Here is a 20501-nt window from a genome sequence, read left to right as displayed (position 1 = left end):
CTCACCTTTTGTTGACTGGCTTTTCATCTTTTTCATAGGGTCGGACAAACCATTTCCCAATCCTAACGAAGTTCTTATCCATTAGGCACCTACAATAATTATATCAAGAATACAGTTTCAATAACAAATTAGCAAGTCACTGAATCAATAATCAGATAAGATCCACCACTGAAAATAAAACCATTACCAATTAAATTGGCAAAATGTTTTCTCATCACTTAAAATTTTTACACTATACTAAACTGAAAGAACTTTCTTCTGACTTTGGGCAGACTTTCATTATATATTATTCTTACACATTTTAAAAAAAAAGAATTAGTTGAAAATTCCTGAAGCACTTTACACTTCTGAATTACTTCAAATCCAATCACACCTCTGTGTGACTTTAATTCTTCTGTGATCAAGAATGTTGGGAATATATACAGCATTTCTTATGAATACCTCAGAAAAACTCTTCTAAGTGTCTGATGCCATTTTTTGCAAGTTTTAACGCTGGACTTGCTTGGTGTGTGGCAGTCAATTCTTTAGCAGGGATTTTGGTAATAAAAACATACCAGAGCCTCTTCAACTAGGTACTTTCCTTTAGTAGATATGGTAAAGCACTTCATTATGGCTTTGCCAAAAAAAAAAAGCCAAACTGAGGAACTACAGTCATTTCTTCACTAATGAATATTTGCTTTCTTCTTATCTAAATTGTGCCCTGCTTCAGTTTTCACACTACTTTATGTACATTATTTTCCAATGTTAAGTCACAGGGTACTCCTTCTGAAGACATGTTAATGGCAGGTGAACTCAACTGATATAATAACAAAAACTCATTCAATTCAACTGAAGTGACAACAATACAGATAGCTATGACCAAGTTCACTGGAATACAGGCAGATGACAACTATACCATAACTGCCACCCAGTCAATTGTGAGCTGCCATCCTTTGTAAAGAATATCCCTGATTTTGAAAATATAAAAATGTGGGAGAGAATGTGCATTTTGAAATTGATGAAATACAGTAATCTCTAACACTAGTCAATGAAATGACACATATTTTGTAAGAAAACCTGTCAGAAAGGTAGATGTAATTCTTCTATACAAGGTTTTGCCCACCAGCAAAAGAGCTGCACAGCAATTCTTTATTGAATATTCAGGCAATTCTGCACGTGGCTTTTGCCTCTGTAATTCCCACTCCATCAAGGAGGATGGAAACAATTCAAGCCTTCACCCAACTCACTACAAATTAGATGCCTTAGTAAATGGCAATAATTTCTGTTGGCCACAATGTAACTCCCTGTGGGCAGAGCCAATTTAAAACAGTGCTGCATCAAAAAGCCACTGGCTTCAACTAGCTTTATTTTGAAAACTATTTCTACAACAAACTTCCTTATTTACAATGAAAAATAAAATCATTTCAAAGTAACCAGACTGTTCTCCTAAGATTATAAATAAACTTGCTTTAGGATTAAAGACCAAATGACTCCATTAAAGTTAGAATAGAAAATACGGAAAACCCATAAGCTGAAAGTGCTCATGAAGCAAAACTGAAAAATAAAATTAAGTTTATTCTCTAGTTAAGAGACTTAATTGCATTTTTTAGGTAGATGACATATATGGTGTCACATTCCTACAATTCTTAACTCATTTTTACAGTCCAAGTTTATCTTGTAATTGATTAATGTTTCTTTATTCTCCAAAAGCTATTACTAAATTGAAGGTATATCTTAAAATCAATAACGAATGAAAGCAATAGGACATGTACAGAATCACACCAAACATTAAACACTGTCTTCTACTGACACTCATCTTCACTTACTAAATACCACTTTTAAATAATGTATTCATTAGCTCATAAATCTTAAAGGTCAGAATTCAAAAAACCCATTTTGTTCAATAACAGAGAAAACATGAATTTACAGTTTATGGAAAGAAAAAACTCCAAGGCTTTTGACAGTATAATATCTCTCATTAAAGAGAACAACATGAAGTCTGTTTCAAAACCCTTGCCCTTCTATGAAGCAAAAGGAACAAATTCTATTCACAATTTTCATTCCAGCACAAATAAAGGACTGGAGTGGAGGAGCAGCAATGCACAGTCAAGGACAAAGGCAAAAGGCAAAAAGCTAATGAAAATGCTGAGGGTCTACTCTGTGCTAATACATCTCCTGGAGTTTCCACTACAGATCATATTTCTTTGTCAGGCAATGTCAACAAAAGGTTATTACCACTAATACACAAAACAGCCATGGAAACGACTGCACCTTCAATCCAAAAACATCTGGTTCCAAAGCAGAGTCATAAATGACTTCTGTGATTTTTCAACCAATAACCAGTGTCTACGTGATCAGTGATTTCCCTCACACTGAAAGGAAAACATGAGAATGCACAATTGCACTGGATGAAGCCGTGTTTTTAATACTGTTCTGGATCTGTGACTGCCCGCCTGCCCACCTGCCTGCCTGCTGCATAAGGGAGCTATCACAAGTAACCCTGTCACCAGTGATGCGACAGAAAGTTAGCAATCACCAAGTACCTCAGAGAAGGCCGGGGCCAAATGAGTGAAGATGCTGAATGTGCTCCCTCTCTATCCTCTGACCCCCAACTCAGCAGAGAAGGACAAGCTGTTAGATGTAGAGATGGGTAAAGATGAAGGCAAAGTTTCTTTCTAGTCAATAAACAGGTTAAAAGAACTCAGCAACTATCATTTTTAATTTTTATACTCCGCAATCTCTTAAATCTCCACTATGGCTGATCCAAAAAACAAACTTTCTCTCTCTCACATACACATGCACAGTGATACACATAAATTCTTCAAGACTAAGCACTACAGAAAGTATTTCCATCTTGTGCTGTAAGCTACGGGAAGAACTGTGAGAAGACATGTGGCTCTGCTAAGTTCTGCCACCTGACTGATACCTGGAACTATGCTGGCTCAGTAGCAGATAATATATTGAGATACTAATAAGTCCTTGCTTCGCCATCATTTTCGGGTCATGATTCATGTAATATGCTTTGTATATTTGGGGTCATGATATGCAATATGCTTTATGTTCTGCTTGAAAGTAATAGGTGCTCAATAAGTATCTCAGAAATGAATGCTATATGCCAAGTATTTTCCTATTCACAGTGTAATATTGAAACTCCTCGTTTGTAACTACTAATCAGGGGCAACCGCACATTGTTATTTGAATTTTCTTGTATGTGTTTGGGGCATATATATATATATATTTTTTTTTTTTTTCATTTCCTTATAGCCCATCACAACTCTCTCCAGACTAAAATCAATAGTGGATACTCAATATGTGGAAAATTAGACAGGTGTTAAAAAATGTTTAGGAATACTGGCACTACTACTCATATGCTTTAATTATACCTGAAGAACAAAATTAAGCAAATCTTTTTTGTTTTTAAGAGAGATAATGCTGTGCTATGCTCAGCTGTGTCTGACTCTTTACAACCCTATGGACTGTAGTCCACCAGGCTTCTCTGTCCAAGGGATTTCCCAGGCAAGAATACCGGACAGGGTTGCCATTTCCTTCTCCAGGGGATCTTCCCAACCCAGGGATCAAACCCTTGTCTACTGCGTCTCCTGCATTGGCAGGCAGATTCTTTACCACTGCACCATCTGGGATATCCCAAAAGAGATAACGCTAAGGTATAAAAACTAAAGTGTATCAGAAATACAATTCTCTTTTTGAGAGACAAAGTTTATATTTAAGTTGACAAATACATAAGCCTAGAGATATACCTCATCTGCCAAAAATTGCTTTAAATCAACGTTACAAACAGTGCTAAGAATTTCTATCAGTTAACCCTGGCTATCCACTCAGTAATCCCACTCATTATTATTGAGATTTTAAAAATTACCTTACTACTAAAATACGACAAATTTCTGTAAAGTAGTACAACAGTATCTTAAAAGATCACAATGTGATTTCAGATTTATAAAATGTAATATTCTAGGTAAGTATTTCTTTTTGGAAATAATTCCAAGTCCCCTATTACCTCCCTTTAATCACTATTTCAAGAAGAAAAGAAACAGGAGCCAAAAAATAAAAAAGAAAAAAAAATAAAAAAGAAATCCAGTTGTGTGTTTGTGTACGCATGATTCTGCATCATGCCAAATGGTTCTAAATAATTAACTTAATTGACTATAAGCACAACCTGACTCTGAAGTTGGAAAGCCCCAATCTCGAATCCCAAAACCACGGGCAGACAGATCACAAGAGCCACAGCAGTAACCACAGCATAAATCAGCAACCATTTTCCAGGTAGGATAGTTGGGAGGTTTAGAAGGGAGCCAACACTGGCTGCGGCTCCTTCTGAGCCCTCATATTCCATAGGTACTATAGCTTTCCTAGATATAAAAGTCCAAGGATAGCGTTCCTCCACCACATCCTCAACTGAACTGCCCCTTTGTGCAATCATCTACTTACAGGGCTGTTCAGACAGACTAAATTTTATGTAACTTCATATCTCACCAGCATCAGTCTTCACCTCAGCAGCCCAATCTATATCAAACATGTATGCAAAGAAGTGTTTTCCCAAGAAACTGCAGTGCTCCTAATTTCCAACTAAATAAAAGAAACCCCATTTTTGTGACTCCATGGACTGTAACCTGCCAGGTTCCTCCGTCCATGAGATTTCCCAGGCAAGAATACTGGATGGGCACCTATTCCCTTCTCCAGGGGACTTTCCCGACCCAGGGATCGAACCCAGATCTCCTGCATTGCAGGTGGATTCTTAACCATCCGAGCCACCAGGGAAGCCCAATTTAAGGTTAAAGAAACCTTTTTCAATGGATCCCTTCTATCTTCAGTACTTTGGGTTCCTACTGTGCCCAAGTGGATGCTGTCTCCTCCAACCAAGTAATCCCTATTATTCCCATCCTCTCCAAAATCTCTGTAAGGCTAAGGCCTTTTGTAGGACTGGCCTAACCTGAAACGCCCCTTCTACAACAGTTTCGAACATTTAGTGTCTGATTCCACTCTCTAACCACACAAATAATAGTAATGCATTTAAATTTAAAATTTAAAGTCTCAATCCTTTCCCAGCCCTAAATATATTAATAACTGCCCCTTAGGTCTAAAGCCTCATCTTTCTACTTCTTTTAAAGAACTGTATACTGTAGCAATTCAATAAAATGAGAATTTATTAATTAGTCATTTCCTGCTCTTATTACATTACTCCAGAACCCTCAAGGCTGCAGTGTTACATCACCATTTCTTCAACTAAGGCTGTACTACTCACTATCCTCTACTGAATATATTTATCATTTTGAAATATATTTATCATTTTGAACTACCATGTCCAAGGACCTTGCTCATCTGCCCTCTGATAATCACCTCTATTGGATCACAATACCATAGGGTATTGAAAGCTACTAATTTACAAATGCAATGTTATTGTTATCATATAATTCCAATCCTTCCATGTTACTTTTAATGTACTTTTCCAAATTGAGTATCTTCACTTAAAATACCAACTCTTGGCAAACTTAGAAGCTCCAGACCAAAGGCAATTTTACAGCTGTGTTATAAACTTCCATGGGGGGAATATGCCAACAATCCATTAAAAAAGCAGCATCAATGGATGACTCGGAAGAGCCATTATGTTTTACAAAAATCAAATACCCACAGATTAAAGTCTCTCTAAGTAAGCATGGGGGCTTCCCAGGTGGCTCAGTGGCAAAGAATCATCCTACCAATGCAGGAGACTCAGCTTTGATCCCTTAGTTGGGAAGATCCCCTGGAGAAGGAAATGGCAACCCACTCCAGTATTCTTGCCTGGACAGTTCCATGGACAGAGAAGCATGGTGGGCTGCAGTCCATGGGATCGAAAAAGAGTCGGACATGGGTTAGTGACTAAACACCACCAAGAAGTAAGCGTGGACTGGACAGAGCACAATAGCATCAAAAAACCCATGTAATCTTCCATTGTGTGCAAACCAATGATCTGCATTTTAGAGGGGGGAGGACGAGGGGAGTGGGGGGGAAAGAGGGGAGAAAAACCAAAAAAAAAACCCTTTCCATCAAAATCAGCTGTTTAATTCTAAAAGCTTAAGAAAATTAAAATTGAAGTATACGACCACATATACCCACACATAATTGCAATTTGACAGCATTATGGCAGGCATTTTAAGCATTTCTTCAAAGCTACAAAAGCAAGATTTTCCTAAGTCCCATATATGGTGCAAATCACTGAGGCAATAATAAAAACTGGGTGATATGAACTACACATATTTCCTGAATTTGTTTTAAAAGCTTTTCAATCAAATGTTTCACTTCATTTAAACAGTTATATGGGAAGGTATGGTACATTATGGAAACTATACAAATTATAAGAGCAACAGCCATTATATCTGTAATATTAAAAGTGCCAAATGAAGAAATTTCTGAAAAAAGACTACAAGTTTTTGTTTTCCAAAATTTATTCACAACTAAAGTACTGTAGTTCTATTAATGAGGAGTGTGAGACAACTTAAATCTAAAATACGAAGTGTAACCTTTGACAAGTTCATTAGAAATACATACAGAAACCCATACAAAACTGCAAAGACTGATTAAGAAGTTTGAAATACAGCATTACTAAAAGAGAGCGAGCAGGCACAAAAAAGGTGAGTTACAGTGGAGTCAAGTCAAAATGGCAGAGATTTTACAGGAATAAAAGAAATTAATGGTATTTTATTATTCTAGTCATTTTGCCAAAAGGGATAACTGAACATTAAAGAAAACAAAAGCACACTTTCTCAGACAGGAGGAGAAATAACAATGATTGTATGATATAAAACTTATAAGGCCTACATACTTTCAGATACTGAAATTGACTCAGAAATCACAGGTGAAGAAAATACCAAAAGAAGCCAACATGGTCAAAGGTTTTAAAAACAGGTACACATACACCAATAGTTGTGTTTCAGAAATGTATCTGGTTTTAGTAATATAACTAGCCTCTGTTTGGAGGATAATTCTTGGAGAAGAGCTTAATTAAGAGACATGGTAGACTGTATCCTTTTCCCAGTATGTGCTACCGCTTTCTTTCCATTGACATCAAGCTTGGCCATGGGACTTTGGCACCTCTCAGTGATGGATAATACTTTCTCCCTCACTGACTTTAAGCTTGGTGGTAAATGTCCTAGTCAATGAAATATAAGCAGAAATGCCATATACCACTTCTGAACAGATGTTTCAATGGGCTATTACGTATTTTGCCATTGCTCTTTGCTCTTTACCAGGAGTCTTTGACAAGGGGTGCCCCAACCGTAAAATTCCTGCCTGGAAGGAAGAGGATACAGAGAAGTGCTACAGTAAACGATACAATGGACAAGAGCGTGAGGAAAAAATGAACTGCAACTGTCAGAAGTCAGTAAGGGCTTTCAGATGTTTTGTTACTGCAGTATAACTGAGTCTAACCTGATTGACTGAAGTTGTTGTTGCTGTTTGGTTACTGAGTTGTGTCTGACTCCTTGCAACCCCATGGAATGCAGCACACCAGGCTTCCCTGTCTTTCACCATCTCCTAGAGTTTTGCTCAGATTGACTAGAGAGAATCTGGTCAATTTCTAATCTTCATGAAACACCCATGAAGTCTTAAATTAGGCCAGTAGCAATAAAAAATGAAGAGAATTAGACTGACTAGACTAGAGGAAAACCTAAAAGGCTGAAGGAAAGGGGTGAGGATATATATAGTAAAAATATATAAGGATATAGAGTAAAGAACCACAAACAAGGAAAAATAAATAACTCAGTGTGTACACGCTAAATTGCTTCAGTCATGTCTGACTCTTTGCAACCCTATGGAATGTAGCCTGCCAGGCTTCTCTGCCCATGGAATTCTCCAGGCAAGAATACTAGAGTGGGTTGCCATGCCCTCCTCCACGGGATCTTCTCAACTCGGGGGTCGAACCTGTGTCTCCTGTGATTCCTGCATCACAGGCGGATTCTTTACTGAGCCACCAGGGAAGCTCCAAATTAACTCAGGACACCAAGCTAGTGAACAGGCCACTACACAGAAGTTGGACTGATGAATTATATACAACCGCCAATGAACAGAATCAAGATAAAGAAAAGAAAATTACAGGCATACAGATTTCTACTCAGCATAAGAAACTTTGTAACAGTAAGTACTCAGAAGATAAAAAGAACTCCCTTAGGAAGCGAGGCTCACATAATCAGAAGTACTCAAGGAAAGGACAGATGACCACATTAACAAGGATATTATAGGCTGGAATTCCAGAACTAGCTGGGTAAACAGACTATTAATGTTGTATCCAACTGTAGCAACAGTAACATCAATACTTTTGTTAACTAATATTAATAGCAGTTAACCATTTATCGAGCTCTTTTAACAAGAAAGTTACTGTGCTGAGGAAATCAGCCCTTCACCCTTTTATAGGTAAGGAATAGGAATTCAGGTGACTTAAATCGTCTGCCCATGTCATATATAATTGGCAAAGCCAAGACCCAAAATATCTCTTGCCTCTGAAGACAGGCAAGAGATGGACTTTGAGAAATGGGTGCCACTGGAAAGACATATAAAATTTCAGATATGTTATCTCCTGTCTGACACCTTGATGGAAAATGCTCTACAGTAAGCAATAGTGAGGTGGGGTTTTTTTTCTGTTTCTGTCTTTTTTAATACAGATGACACAGGCCAGACATATACAACATACTGTATGCAAATAGTGAAAAGTTATGGGAGAAATGAGTAAATGAACGATTTACTCAAGAGTAAACGACAAATATTTGAAGTTAAATTACCTTAGAATTTAAAATCTAAGGAGTTCCCTGGTGGTCTAGTGCTTAGGATTTAGTACTTTCACTCTTGTGGCCTGGATTCAATCCCTGGTAGGGTAAATGAGATCTCATAGACTGTGCAGCACAGCCCAACAAATCAAAGAAAAAATTAAGAAAATCTCTACACAGTATTAAAATTAAATGTTTTAATTTTAAGTATTTTAAAATTTAATTTTAAGTATTAAAATTAAGAAAATCTCTACGCAGTATCACTATAGTATTATCTAAGCACAGGAACAAGGAATGAACTGATCTTGCTCTATGTGAAGTTTACAATGGGACCTTAATTTCTGTAATGAAATTATGTTTTATGCATCAATGCAGTGACCCTTCAATCTGTACACACTAGCAACCATAAAGAAAATCAATTTATATGACTACTGCTAAGCTGTGAGAGCTTCTCAAAATAGTTAATGGAATTACTTTTTAATTAAACAGTTTTGTATGCTAAAAAAATTAAGAGAAGAAATAAATTGTAGGAGTTTTGTTAAAATTCAAACTGGGAAGGGAAAAAATGGTTCAGGAAGCACGAGTACCCTTCAAGGATACATTCTTTGATGATGCATTTCAATAATCTCAGTTTTGGCTTTCATGCTAGAAATTCTAAATATACTCAACCTGGGAAACAAGTCAATCTTATCTCAATAGAAATAGACAGACAATCTCATCAAACCAGAAAGTCAATCTTATCTAAATAGAAATGGAGCCCTGGTGGTCTAGTGGCTAGGACTCCATGTTCCCAATGCAGGGGGCCAGGGTTCAACCCAGATGCAGCAACTAAAGAGTTTTGCATGCCTGCCGCAAAGACTTGGCACAGTCGAAGAAACAACTTAAAAAAAAAAGACGTAACAGAAAATTGTTCAGAATAAGATAGTAAACTGTATTTTAACAAATTTAGGTTGTAAAGAGATAAGTAAGTTACAGCAAGTGGTCTAAGCTATGAAAAGAACAAAAGGGCAAGTATGTATTGGCCAACCTAGCTTCTGTTGACAATGAATAAAGACAGCTAAAAACAACCATGCAAAATGCTTTCCCGTCTCATGAGTAGGGTGATTTTCATTCACAGAGCACAGTAAAATTTTGATGAAAAGAGAACATTATTTTAAAGGACAAAAAACTATTACAAATTTTCAAAAGAATCTCAACTCTTCCATTCTAATAGTAGGAAGGGAGCCAAACAGCATAATTATTCATTATTTTCTCTAAGAAACACTGTTTTGCTTCAAAATAAACTTATATTAGGATCCAAATCAAAATATGCCAAATAATACTTTATGGGGAAAAGGAATTAATAATTATTGAAAACAGGTCAAGTATTAAGTGGAAGGCATCATATACTTTATCTAACAAAAAGTCAAAATGCATAGTTCGGTTCAGTCACTCAGTTGTGTCCGACTCTTTGAGACCCCATGAACTGCAGCACGCAATTCTTTGCATGCAACTCTTTGCGACTCCATGAATTCAGCACATGGCCTCCCTGTCCATCACCAACTCCCGGAGTTCACTCAAACTCACGTCCATTGAGTCGGGGATGCCATCCAGGCATCTCATCCTCTGTTGTCCCCTTCTCCTCCTGGCCTCAATCCCTCCCAGCATCAGAGTCTTTTCCAATGAGTCAACTCTTCACATGAGGTGGCCAAAGTACTGGAGTTTCATCCTCTACTTAATTTTAAGGGCATTAACTAAGACTTGAGAGGTCAAGGCAACTGTCCAAGTAACAGACCCTGAAACCAAACCAAGATCTAACCCAAAGTTCTTCAGAACTCAAGCTTTATTACATGTCATACTGCATATGACACAGTTAACTTTCTTATAAAATAAGGAAGTTATTTCAAACTGACCTAGACAACATTTTCTAAGCAGTTATATTGTAGCACTATTACCCTAGATAATAGCTGGGATAAAAAACAAAGGTACTAAAACGCCCTCTCAGTTCTGATCACCTAAAAGAACTATATATAAACTCAGGGGAAGAAATACAAAGTTCTTCCCATAAAAATTCTTAAATAGCCCATTCTTTCTCTTCTCTCTTTCCCCTTAAAACACCATCCAAAGCCTGGGACATACTCTTACGTGGAAGTAAGGAGGTGCTCAAACAATGATGAGGACAGGTCAAAAAACCACAGGAGCTATCATGAAGGGACTTCCCCCAGCCAAATCCAGAAGAACTTACACATCAAATTAAATGATAGTAATAAACTATAATTCATTGAATAACCAGGAACCCCTTTTTTCCAAAATTATAAAGATAAAAAGATTAAGTGAGGTGAATAAATGCATACATCTATGGAAAAAATTGAAAACATTTTCCTTACAAAAGAATGCCAACTAAATAAAAATAGAAGGAATGGTACATTTGAAAATTAACATCACAGTCACATAGTAATAAATGATATACAAGAACCACCAACAGAAGCTTAAACAAGTGATTTAGATTTTTATAACAAATAGGAACATTACACAATTGTATTTGATCACACGAAATGCTGGGATGGATGACTCTCAAGCTGGAATCAAGACTGCCTGGATATATATCAACAACTTCAGATATGCACATGATACCATTTTAATAGCAGAAAGTTAAGAGAAACTAAAGAGCCTCTTGATGGAAGGTGAAATAGGAGAGTGAAAAAGATGGCTTAAAACTCAAGATTAAAAAACAAAGATCATGGAATCTGATCCTATCACTTCATGGCAAACGGATAGGGAAAAAGAGGAAACAGGGTCAGATTTCATTTTCTTGGGCTCAGAAATCACTGCAGACAATGACTGCAGCCACGAAATTAAAAGACTCTTGTTCCTTGGAAGAATAGCTAAGACAAACCTAGACAGTGTGTTAAAAAGCAGAGACATCATTTTGCCGACAAAGATCTGAATAGCCCAAGCTGTGGTTTTTCCAGTAGTCATGTATGGATATGAGAGCTGGACCATAAAGAAGGCTGAGTACCAAAGAATTGATGTTTTCAAACTGTGGTGCTGGAGAAGGCTCTTGAGAGTCCCCTGGACTGCAAGGAGATCCAACCTAAAGGAAATCAACCCTGAATATTCACTGGAAGGAATAGTGCTGAAGCTGAAACTCCAATACTTTGGCCACCTTATACGAAGAACCAACTCACTAGAAATGAACATGACAGTGGGAAAGATTGAGGGCAATGGGAGAAGGGGGCGACAGAGGATGAGATGGCTGGATGGCATCACTGACTTGAAAGGACACAAGTCTGAGCAAACTCAAGGAGACAGTGAAGGACAGAGAATCCTGGCATGCTTTCAGGGGGTTGCAAACAGTCGGACACAACTCAGCAACTGAACAACAACACTGGATCTGGCCACAAATTACTTATTAATTTCAAAGACAGAAATAAGGATCATAGTTAACAAATTCTTTTCTATGGTGTCACTACTGAAAAAGTATACAGTAAATCTAATCATGAGGAAAATATCTCAAATTGAGAGACATTATAAAAAACATATGGCCTGAATCCATCCAAATGTCAATGATGACCCCAAGGGGAAAAAAAGGAAAAGTTAAGGAACTCTTCCAGATTTTAAAATTACATCAGAACTAAATATAATGCATGATTAAGGGCTAATCTGGGGGGGGGGGGGAATGGCACAGGAGAGAGGTTAAACTAAAAAGAACATAACTGGGACAGACGATAACAGTTGAGTTGAACTACAGATTAGATAATGGTATTTTATCAATGTTATATTTCCTATGGGCTTACATGAGAGGATGTCCTTGTCCTTAGGAAATGTATGCCTAAATACTTCAGAGTTATAAAAAATGGATCTCAACTGTGTAAATGACGTTTCTGGGAATAAATCTGAATGCACTCATGTGCACACACAACACACACTGAGTGGAAAGTTGGGGGTGGGTGAGAGGGTGAGGAATCACACGAAATATAAAGCAAATTGGGCAAAAGAGAAACTGTAAGTGAATCTATGTAAAAGGATATATGGAGTTCTTTGGGCTACTTCTAAAAATTCCATAAGTCTGAAATTACTCAATATAAAAAAAAACAAGAAGTTTATATAAAATTTCATAAAGCTGTGTGTGAAAATGGTTTGAGAGCTACAGGAAGCCTTCTGAGCACCTAGCATTATACTAGGGTGTCAAAACCACCACGCTGCCGCTCCTTCTCTTACCTTTCTAACAGATTGTGGATCGCTTTGAAGAGCAGCGTCCGACATTCATAGGAAAGGCCATTTTCCCAGAGTCCTTCTTCCACAACTGAAAACAAAACAAAACAAAGCAAAACAAAAAAATGAACCAGTAAGCAGGGCATCCAAATAAAAATAAAAGAAACTTTAAAAATATTTTTCTAAAGCAAAGTTAATGAGTTAATTTAAGTAGATGAACTTACACTGAAACAGAAAATAAGTTTGATCCCTGCCCAAAGTCATAAAATACTTATGTACAGAGGGAATAATGTCTCAATTTTAAAGTTACTGAAACATGGGCATGGCACATCCCCCTCACACAAAGGTCTTACCAACCTGCCTCTGCAAAGTCTGAAACCACCCAAAAATCTCAAATTACTGTTTCTACCTAATAGTGTCACAAACATTAATTATATTAAGGTTCTACTTAAAGTAACAAAATGCACAGAGTAATACACAGGTAATCGTGTATTTTCAGAGAGAAAACCAAAAAAGAAAATCCAAAAAAAAGGGGGACATTACACAAATTTCTCTAAATGTTTTGAAAGCAGTTATCTGAATAGGATTTTTAAAACATGGTTTTAGGGAGAACGTCAGAAAATTAAACCTTAATATAACATCAAATTCATTTCCTGAACTCATAATTTCATTAATGTTAACATTTGGTGAAGTTTTAGTATTTGTTTACCATTTGCCTATGAAATATGCTGCAGCATCACTTAAAAGAGCCACAAGGAACTATAACACCAGAGAACTCAACAGACCAACAATATACCTCCTGCATTCCTAACATTCTTTTCATATGTAAAAACTATAAAATGCCTGAGAGAAGATAGCTAATTTTCTTCTAAATTATATTAGTTCATTTCAACACAGCAAAATATTCAAAGGATGCAGGCAACATTTGCAGATGAAAATTTTCCTCTCCCTTTTTAACATGCTGTCTTGACAAAAGTACTCACCAGAGAAAATTGTAACAGAGAATTAAAACACGTTAAATCCAAAATGCACTTTTCATGCATTTACCATACCAACTAACTTTCAAATTGCATCTCCTCATTCTCCAATTAGAATCTGAAAAAGTATACTTACATTTAGGGGTTTTCTCTATAGGACTTCTTTTAAAAATGATAAAACTGGATAAATATTTCTTTTCTTGGGATGTCAGATAATTTTTTTATCTTCCTATGTGGCTAATCATGACCTACCAAATTTTTCCAAATTAACCTCTGTCAAGAGACTTTTATATTACTTGTAACTAGATAAACAGAAGTAAAAGTACAGCAAATAAACATTCCTGCTAGCAACAGACTATCTCTGCTCAGGACAAAACATCCAAATGTTTTCTACAATCCTGTATAGGCATCATCAATCTCTGCTTTCACACATTTATCTTTGGGGTTGAGCTTTTCTGAGTGAGAAAGCAAGCTAATATATTTCAATGAAAGGAACATCCCATATTAATTTGCTCTTATTTCCTAACATAAGCTAAAAATTCCGAAAACTTAATAACAAAGCCCAGCTCTTCTGAATTACTCTTCAAAGCAGTCACTGGTTTTAGCGTTTTCTATATATTAGTCTTTTGTGCCATAAAGAGTGTTGATGATGCAGTATTTATGAAAAAAGTATCCCATTCGTCTTTCCAAGGTTTTCTTCCAAGTTGGTAGCACCTATTCTGCACGTTAAAAACACAGGAACTTTTATAATTAAAACCTTCACACATACTTCAGTGTAGAATAATAGGCCTCAAATAAATTCCAACACCAAATTATCAACAGTGTCATTTGCTTCAACCACACTGCTTTCTTTTTTCCTTGATATATTTTTGAAGCACACCCCACTCCAAAGTACCTCAGTATATACAAAATTTGAATCTAAACAAGGTCTATCAGTTGCCTGTCAAGTTGTATCTCTTAAGACTCCTTAATCTCAACATCTCATCTCCTTTTTTCAAACATGGCATTTATTTATTGAAGAAACCAGGTTAGTTGTTTTATAGAATACCTTGCATTCACATCTGATTGTTTCCTCATGATATTCTTTAATGTTGGCACTACTTTGATCTTAACAGAAGAAGTCAAAGGAAAGCTCTCAGACAAGCAGAGCTCTATTTCTTCCTCAAAAGATCCTCAAATACTTTGTTAACTGAAATGTGGAAGGGTTATAGCTGTCTGGTCATGCACTGTGCATTACTAAACAAGTTTTAGCATGCACAGGTAATGCCAACTACATCACTGTCCTATAAATACCATTATGATCTTATCCTGATTTCAAGAATTTTTAAAATAGGCCTTAGAAATTCTTCTTTGAAAAAAATCTTAAAAGAGCAATTACAACACACCTACACCTAACATCATACTGTTAACACACTGAATATTTCTCCTAATATCAAAAACAAAGCAAGGCTGTCAGCTCTGATCAGTCTTATTCCACTTTACAGTGGAGGTCTCAGCCAGTACAAGAAAGTAAGTACCAGGCATACTAATTGGAATAGAAGAAATGATCTTTATACAGATGACATGACTATTAGAAAATCCTAGAGGATCAACAAAGAAGAGCTACAAGAACCAGAACTGAGTTTAAGTTAGTTAAGGTCAACAGACACAAAATAATCATATTTCTATACAATACAATGAATAATTAGAAATTTTTAACAATTTGAGTACTATTTACAATAGCACCAAAGCCCATGAAATTCTTAGGCATAAATCTTATAATTGGGAGACTAACACTACCTAACTTCCAGGTTAACTATAAAGCTAGAATAAACAAGACAATATGGTACTACAGAGAGGACAGATACACAGATCAACAGAACAGAAAACAAAGTCCAGATATAGACCCACAAATATACAGTCAACTGATTTTCAACACAGCTTGCAAAGGTAGTTCCGTGGAGAAAACAGTCTTCAACAGATGATGCTAGGATTAATGAATATCCTTATGCAAAAAAATTGAGCCTCAAACCCTACCTCACACCATACAGAAAATCCTCAAATGGATCATAAAACAAAATGCAAAACCTAAAACTATAAAACTGTGAAAATATAGGAGAAACCTTTTATAAGTTTAGGTTAATCAAAGACTTCAAAGCTGACACCAAAAGCATGATTCATAAATAAAAATTGTTAAACAGAGCTTCATAATAATAACTTAGCTCTTTAAAAAGCACAGAAAGTCACAGTAAGCTATAGGAAAGATAAGCCACAGATGGAGGGAAAACAATTACAAATCACATATCTGTCAAGGACATGTACTCAGAAAATGCTGTTCTTGAAAAAAAAAATCTCAAAACACAATTTTTAAAAAAAATTTTTAGAGAATGGAGAAAAATTTGGACACTTCACCAAAAAGATATACGAATGGGAAATAAAAACATGAAAATATGCTCAAAATATCATTGGTCATTAAGGAAATGCAAATTAAAATCACAGTAAGATATCACCCATTAGAACGGCTTGAAAGAAAAACTGAAAATCCTAAGTGCTAGTGAGCACATAGGTAACTGCTGCTAAGTCGCTTCAGTCGTGTCCGACTCTGTGCGACCCCATAGACGGCAGCCCACCAGGCTTCCCCATCCCTGGGATTCTCCAGGCAAGAACACTGGAGTGGGTTGCCATACTGCCCTATACTGCTAATGGAAATGCAATTATTAGTAAAGTCACTTTGGAAAAGCTGACTGGCGATTTTTCAAAAGTTAAACATACGCTTTATATACAGCTTAGCAATATCCCTCCAAAGTATATATTCAAGTGGAATAAGAACTTAGGTTCACATGAAAAACTGTAGCAAATTTTTTTTGCCCTCATAGTTGACAAAAACTAGAAACTACCCAAATGTCTCTCAACTGGGGAATGGTCAAACAGTGGAAAATCCATACGCCGAGCATTCAGAAATAAAATGAGCTACTGAAACAGCTAAAACATGAACGAATATCATTAAAGTGTTAGTCGCCCAGTCGTGTCTGACTCTTTGTGACCCCATGGACTATAGCCCACCAGGCTCTTCTGTCCATGGAATTCTTCAGGCAAGAATACTGGAGTGGGTTGCCATTTCCTACTCCAACTGATACACCTAAAACATGAATGAATGTTATTAGGCTAAATGGAGAAAGTCACACTTACAAGGCCACCTGCCTTATGATTTCACTGTATGACATTCTTGCAAAGGCAAACTTGAGGTAACATGAACCGCTCGGTGGTTTCCAGGGATGGGGGTGGTGGGAGGAGGGCTCACAACATAAGGGCATGAGAAAGCGGGGCAAGGGGCATGGAGGTTGGGTTGGGGGTGCTTCTGGAATATGCTTATATTGATTTTTTAAATTATTTTTTTGAATTTTACTTTACAATACAGTATTGGTCTTGCCATACATTGACATGAATCCACCATGGGGTGTACATGAGTTGATTTTTAAAATACATTTTTAGTGTTGAAAATGAGAACAGAGTGTGAATTAAAAGAACTCCTACTCTAAATATATATTCTAAACTTAATTTTTATTCAAAGGATTGTCTCTATTTGATTAACCTAAATTATTAAAAGCAAAAAACAGTTGTAAACAAAAAGAGACCACAGACCCAACCACAGTGGTCCTCCCAAACAACATAATATACTATTATTTATAGTATGTACTCTATGTTAATCACTATAAATAATACAAAGAGAGAGTCTCTTTCCTGCCGCAGTCCATAAAGACTCTGCCTGCAACGCAGGGGACTTGGGTTTGATTCCTGGGTTGTTTAGATCCTCTAGAAAAGGAAATGGCAACCCACTCCAGTATTCTTACCTGGAGAATCCCATGGACAGAGGAGCCTGGCCGGCTACAGTCCATGGGGAATCAAGAGATGGACACAACTTAGCAACTAATCCACCATCATACCAAGAGAAGGAAATAATTCAGAAAGATGCTTTGCTTTTTAAATATTAAAAATTTGGAAAAGTATCTTTATTAATATTATTAATTAATTAAATTCTCATGTCTCCCTCATACAGTATAACGAAGTTTAGGAACCAATGTAATAAAACAACAGGGAAGAAAGTAGTAACATGAAGTAAAACAGATCCCTCCACATTAAGCTCTTGTTTAAGAAAAGTATACTAAAGCTGAAACGATAATACAAAATTATGAATTATCCTATAAGTTAACCAGTAAATTTTTAAGTACAAGTCAGCAGAGGTAATTAAAAAGGATACAGTGTTTGAACTTCATATAAACATTTAAGTTTCGTAAGTCATATGATTTATTACAGATTTCAAAGCAGCCAATAATTTACTGGAAGTCAACAACTGTGATCAAAGATTAACCACGGTAATAAAAACCATCAATATAAGCTATGGATTTAAGGATAATGCATTAATATGCTAACCCTTTTAATTTACTATTTATATATACCCAATAAACTTGTAGAAAGGAACATTAAGTCAGAACATCCTTTATTTCTATCAATTTCACATACAGAATTTTCAGAAATACAAGGGTGATGTACATTTGATGTATATTTCAATCAATCCCTAAAATTCCAAAAGAAGCAAAATCTAGAATGACATTTTTGGAGTCTGGTAATAGATATTTGGCCAATAATCACTAGCCAACTGTTCTTGGCTATAAATCAGGAATGCTCTCAAAAATCAAACAGACTTTGAAAACCACTGTGAGGCAAAATTACTTTAAATACTTTTCAAATCTGCTATTGAACGCTGAAAGTCTTTTCTTTTAAAACACTAATAGGAAAGCAAAATAACTTAAACAGTCAAGGTTAGTTTTCTATTCAGAAAACAATCTTTCTCATTTAATGAGGCTTCATGTACCAAGTCTGAACCAAGCACTACAACACTACATACAAATGTAGGGGAAGGGGTTCCTCTTTTCACAACACTTTGAGACAGAGTAAAAGGACACATAGCATTCATTTTTCTCACTCAATACCTGACTTCTTCCCATCACTGCAAATTGCTTATTTCATCAACTCTGGTTGGGAACAAAGATGGTCAGTCACCCCTAAAAGGAGATGAAAATGCTGATTCTTCTACAAGTGGGACAAGGATCCATAAGCTAAATGCTAGATGCTCCTACATCATAATTTTGACCCTAGATTTTGGGACACAAAAGGGAGTGGATAGAGAGAACTTTCTGTCAGCACTAAAAACAGAGGCTGCAAGATTAAGTTTCCTGAGGTACTGTAGCATCAAGGGCTTGGTGGTGGTAACACAGTTTTCTCAGACCACATCTGCAGTACTGATCCTAAAAGACAATACTCAGTATTCTCTTATCCAACTCCTCTTCTTAGTTTGCAGCTAAAAACACTGATCAATATACACTTTATTCTAATCTCCATTTGAGAAAACTAAGGCTTAAAAAATAAACTTCCTGATGGTCACATAATAAATTCAAAAATCTGGAGTTAAATGTTATCTATACTCAACAGGACTTCCCTGGTGGCTCAGACGGTAAAGCGTCTGCCTACAGTGCAGGAGACCCGGATTCAATCCCTGGGTCGGGAAGATCTGGAGAAGGAAATGGCACCCCATTATAAACTCAAAGAAAATCACAGAACAGATTTTTTAAACTAATATATCTGACACACCCTTTGCCCAAGGTAAAATTTAAACCAATACTTCATTTACTTTATATTGTGATTTTCCAAACAGTATTCTTTTTTTGAGGGGGGGAGGGGCTGGCAGACGGACGAGTTAAAAAGTAGCTAGTCTAGGTTAAGATGCTATAAATGACATGAGGTGCATTTACTACTTAATTCTCTATCTCCCTTCCAATTGGACTGAGAAGAAAAGCCAACTGCCAAGAAGTTTTTACAAGAAGGTAGGCAGATGCTAGGCCCTCTCCTTAAGAAACCTACAATCTCCCCAGGGCACACTGTCTTCATCTTAAAAAAAAAAAAGAAAGCCTTTCTAATTCTTTTGATCTTTCAAGTTTCAACTTAAAATGATTATTAACTCCTTAAGAATATAAATTATCAAGAAGACTGTCTCTATAGAATACACTTACTCTATATAATGGAAATTTTTTTCTAAAACTTTGTTAACAGTCTCAGGAAATAAAAGCAACAAAAGAAGTAAAATGAATGCACCAAAAATGACTGGCAAAGCTCAGCCAAAATAAATTCCTAAATTAAAACACACTCTTGATATTTCGTGGTTGATTAAAGCCAGACTGAACTGAAAAATAAAATTAAGTACAACCATAACTGCCTACTTACAAAGAAAAACAATTTTGGCACTAAAGTTATCTAACTTAAATTGCAAAAGCTATAATCAGAATTTGTTCAAATGGCTGATATTTAACCTTTTTTAATATAGTAATCCTCATAATCAAATATTTAAACTGTAAAACTATTATACAAATGTTTTCTTTTAGTGGAGAGACAGTGTTTTAGAAGCGAAAACTTACATAGCAGGAATTACTGCTTAGCTCACAAATAATTTTTTTAAATCATCACAAATTGTACTACAAATTCTTTCAATTTTGCTAAACATGGTTCCTTGCAGAATTAATAAGCTTCTTTGAAAGAAAAATCATATAAAACGTTCAGGGGGAAA

The 20501-nt window shown here is 36.2% G+C and overlaps 1 protein-coding gene across 2 annotated transcripts in view; it reads right to left on the bottom strand.

Moving 5' to 3' along the window:
- MED13L (mediator complex subunit 13L) overlaps nt 1–20501 on the bottom strand; it is a 282965-nt gene that overhangs the window by 124975 nt on the left and 137489 nt on the right. For both annotated transcript variants that reach the window (XM_068989585.1, XM_068989586.1), the window contains exons 3-4: nt 12933–13017; nt 6–89 (exon numbers count right to left, since the gene is read on the bottom strand). In XM_068989585.1, coding sequence (XP_068845686.1) covers nt 6–89; nt 12933–13017 — 169 coding nt within the window. The remainder of the gene's footprint in view (nt 1–5; nt 90–12932; nt 13018–20501) is intronic.

Source organism: Capricornis sumatraensis, chromosome 17, assembly GCF_032405125.1.
Source record: "Capricornis sumatraensis isolate serow.1 chromosome 17, serow.2, whole genome shotgun sequence".
NCBI classification, from domain to species: domain Eukaryota; kingdom Metazoa; phylum Chordata; class Mammalia; order Artiodactyla; family Bovidae; genus Capricornis; species Capricornis sumatraensis.
The sequence above is the reverse complement of the archived record's forward strand: the minus strand, read 5'-3'. Positions and strand labels throughout refer to the sequence as shown.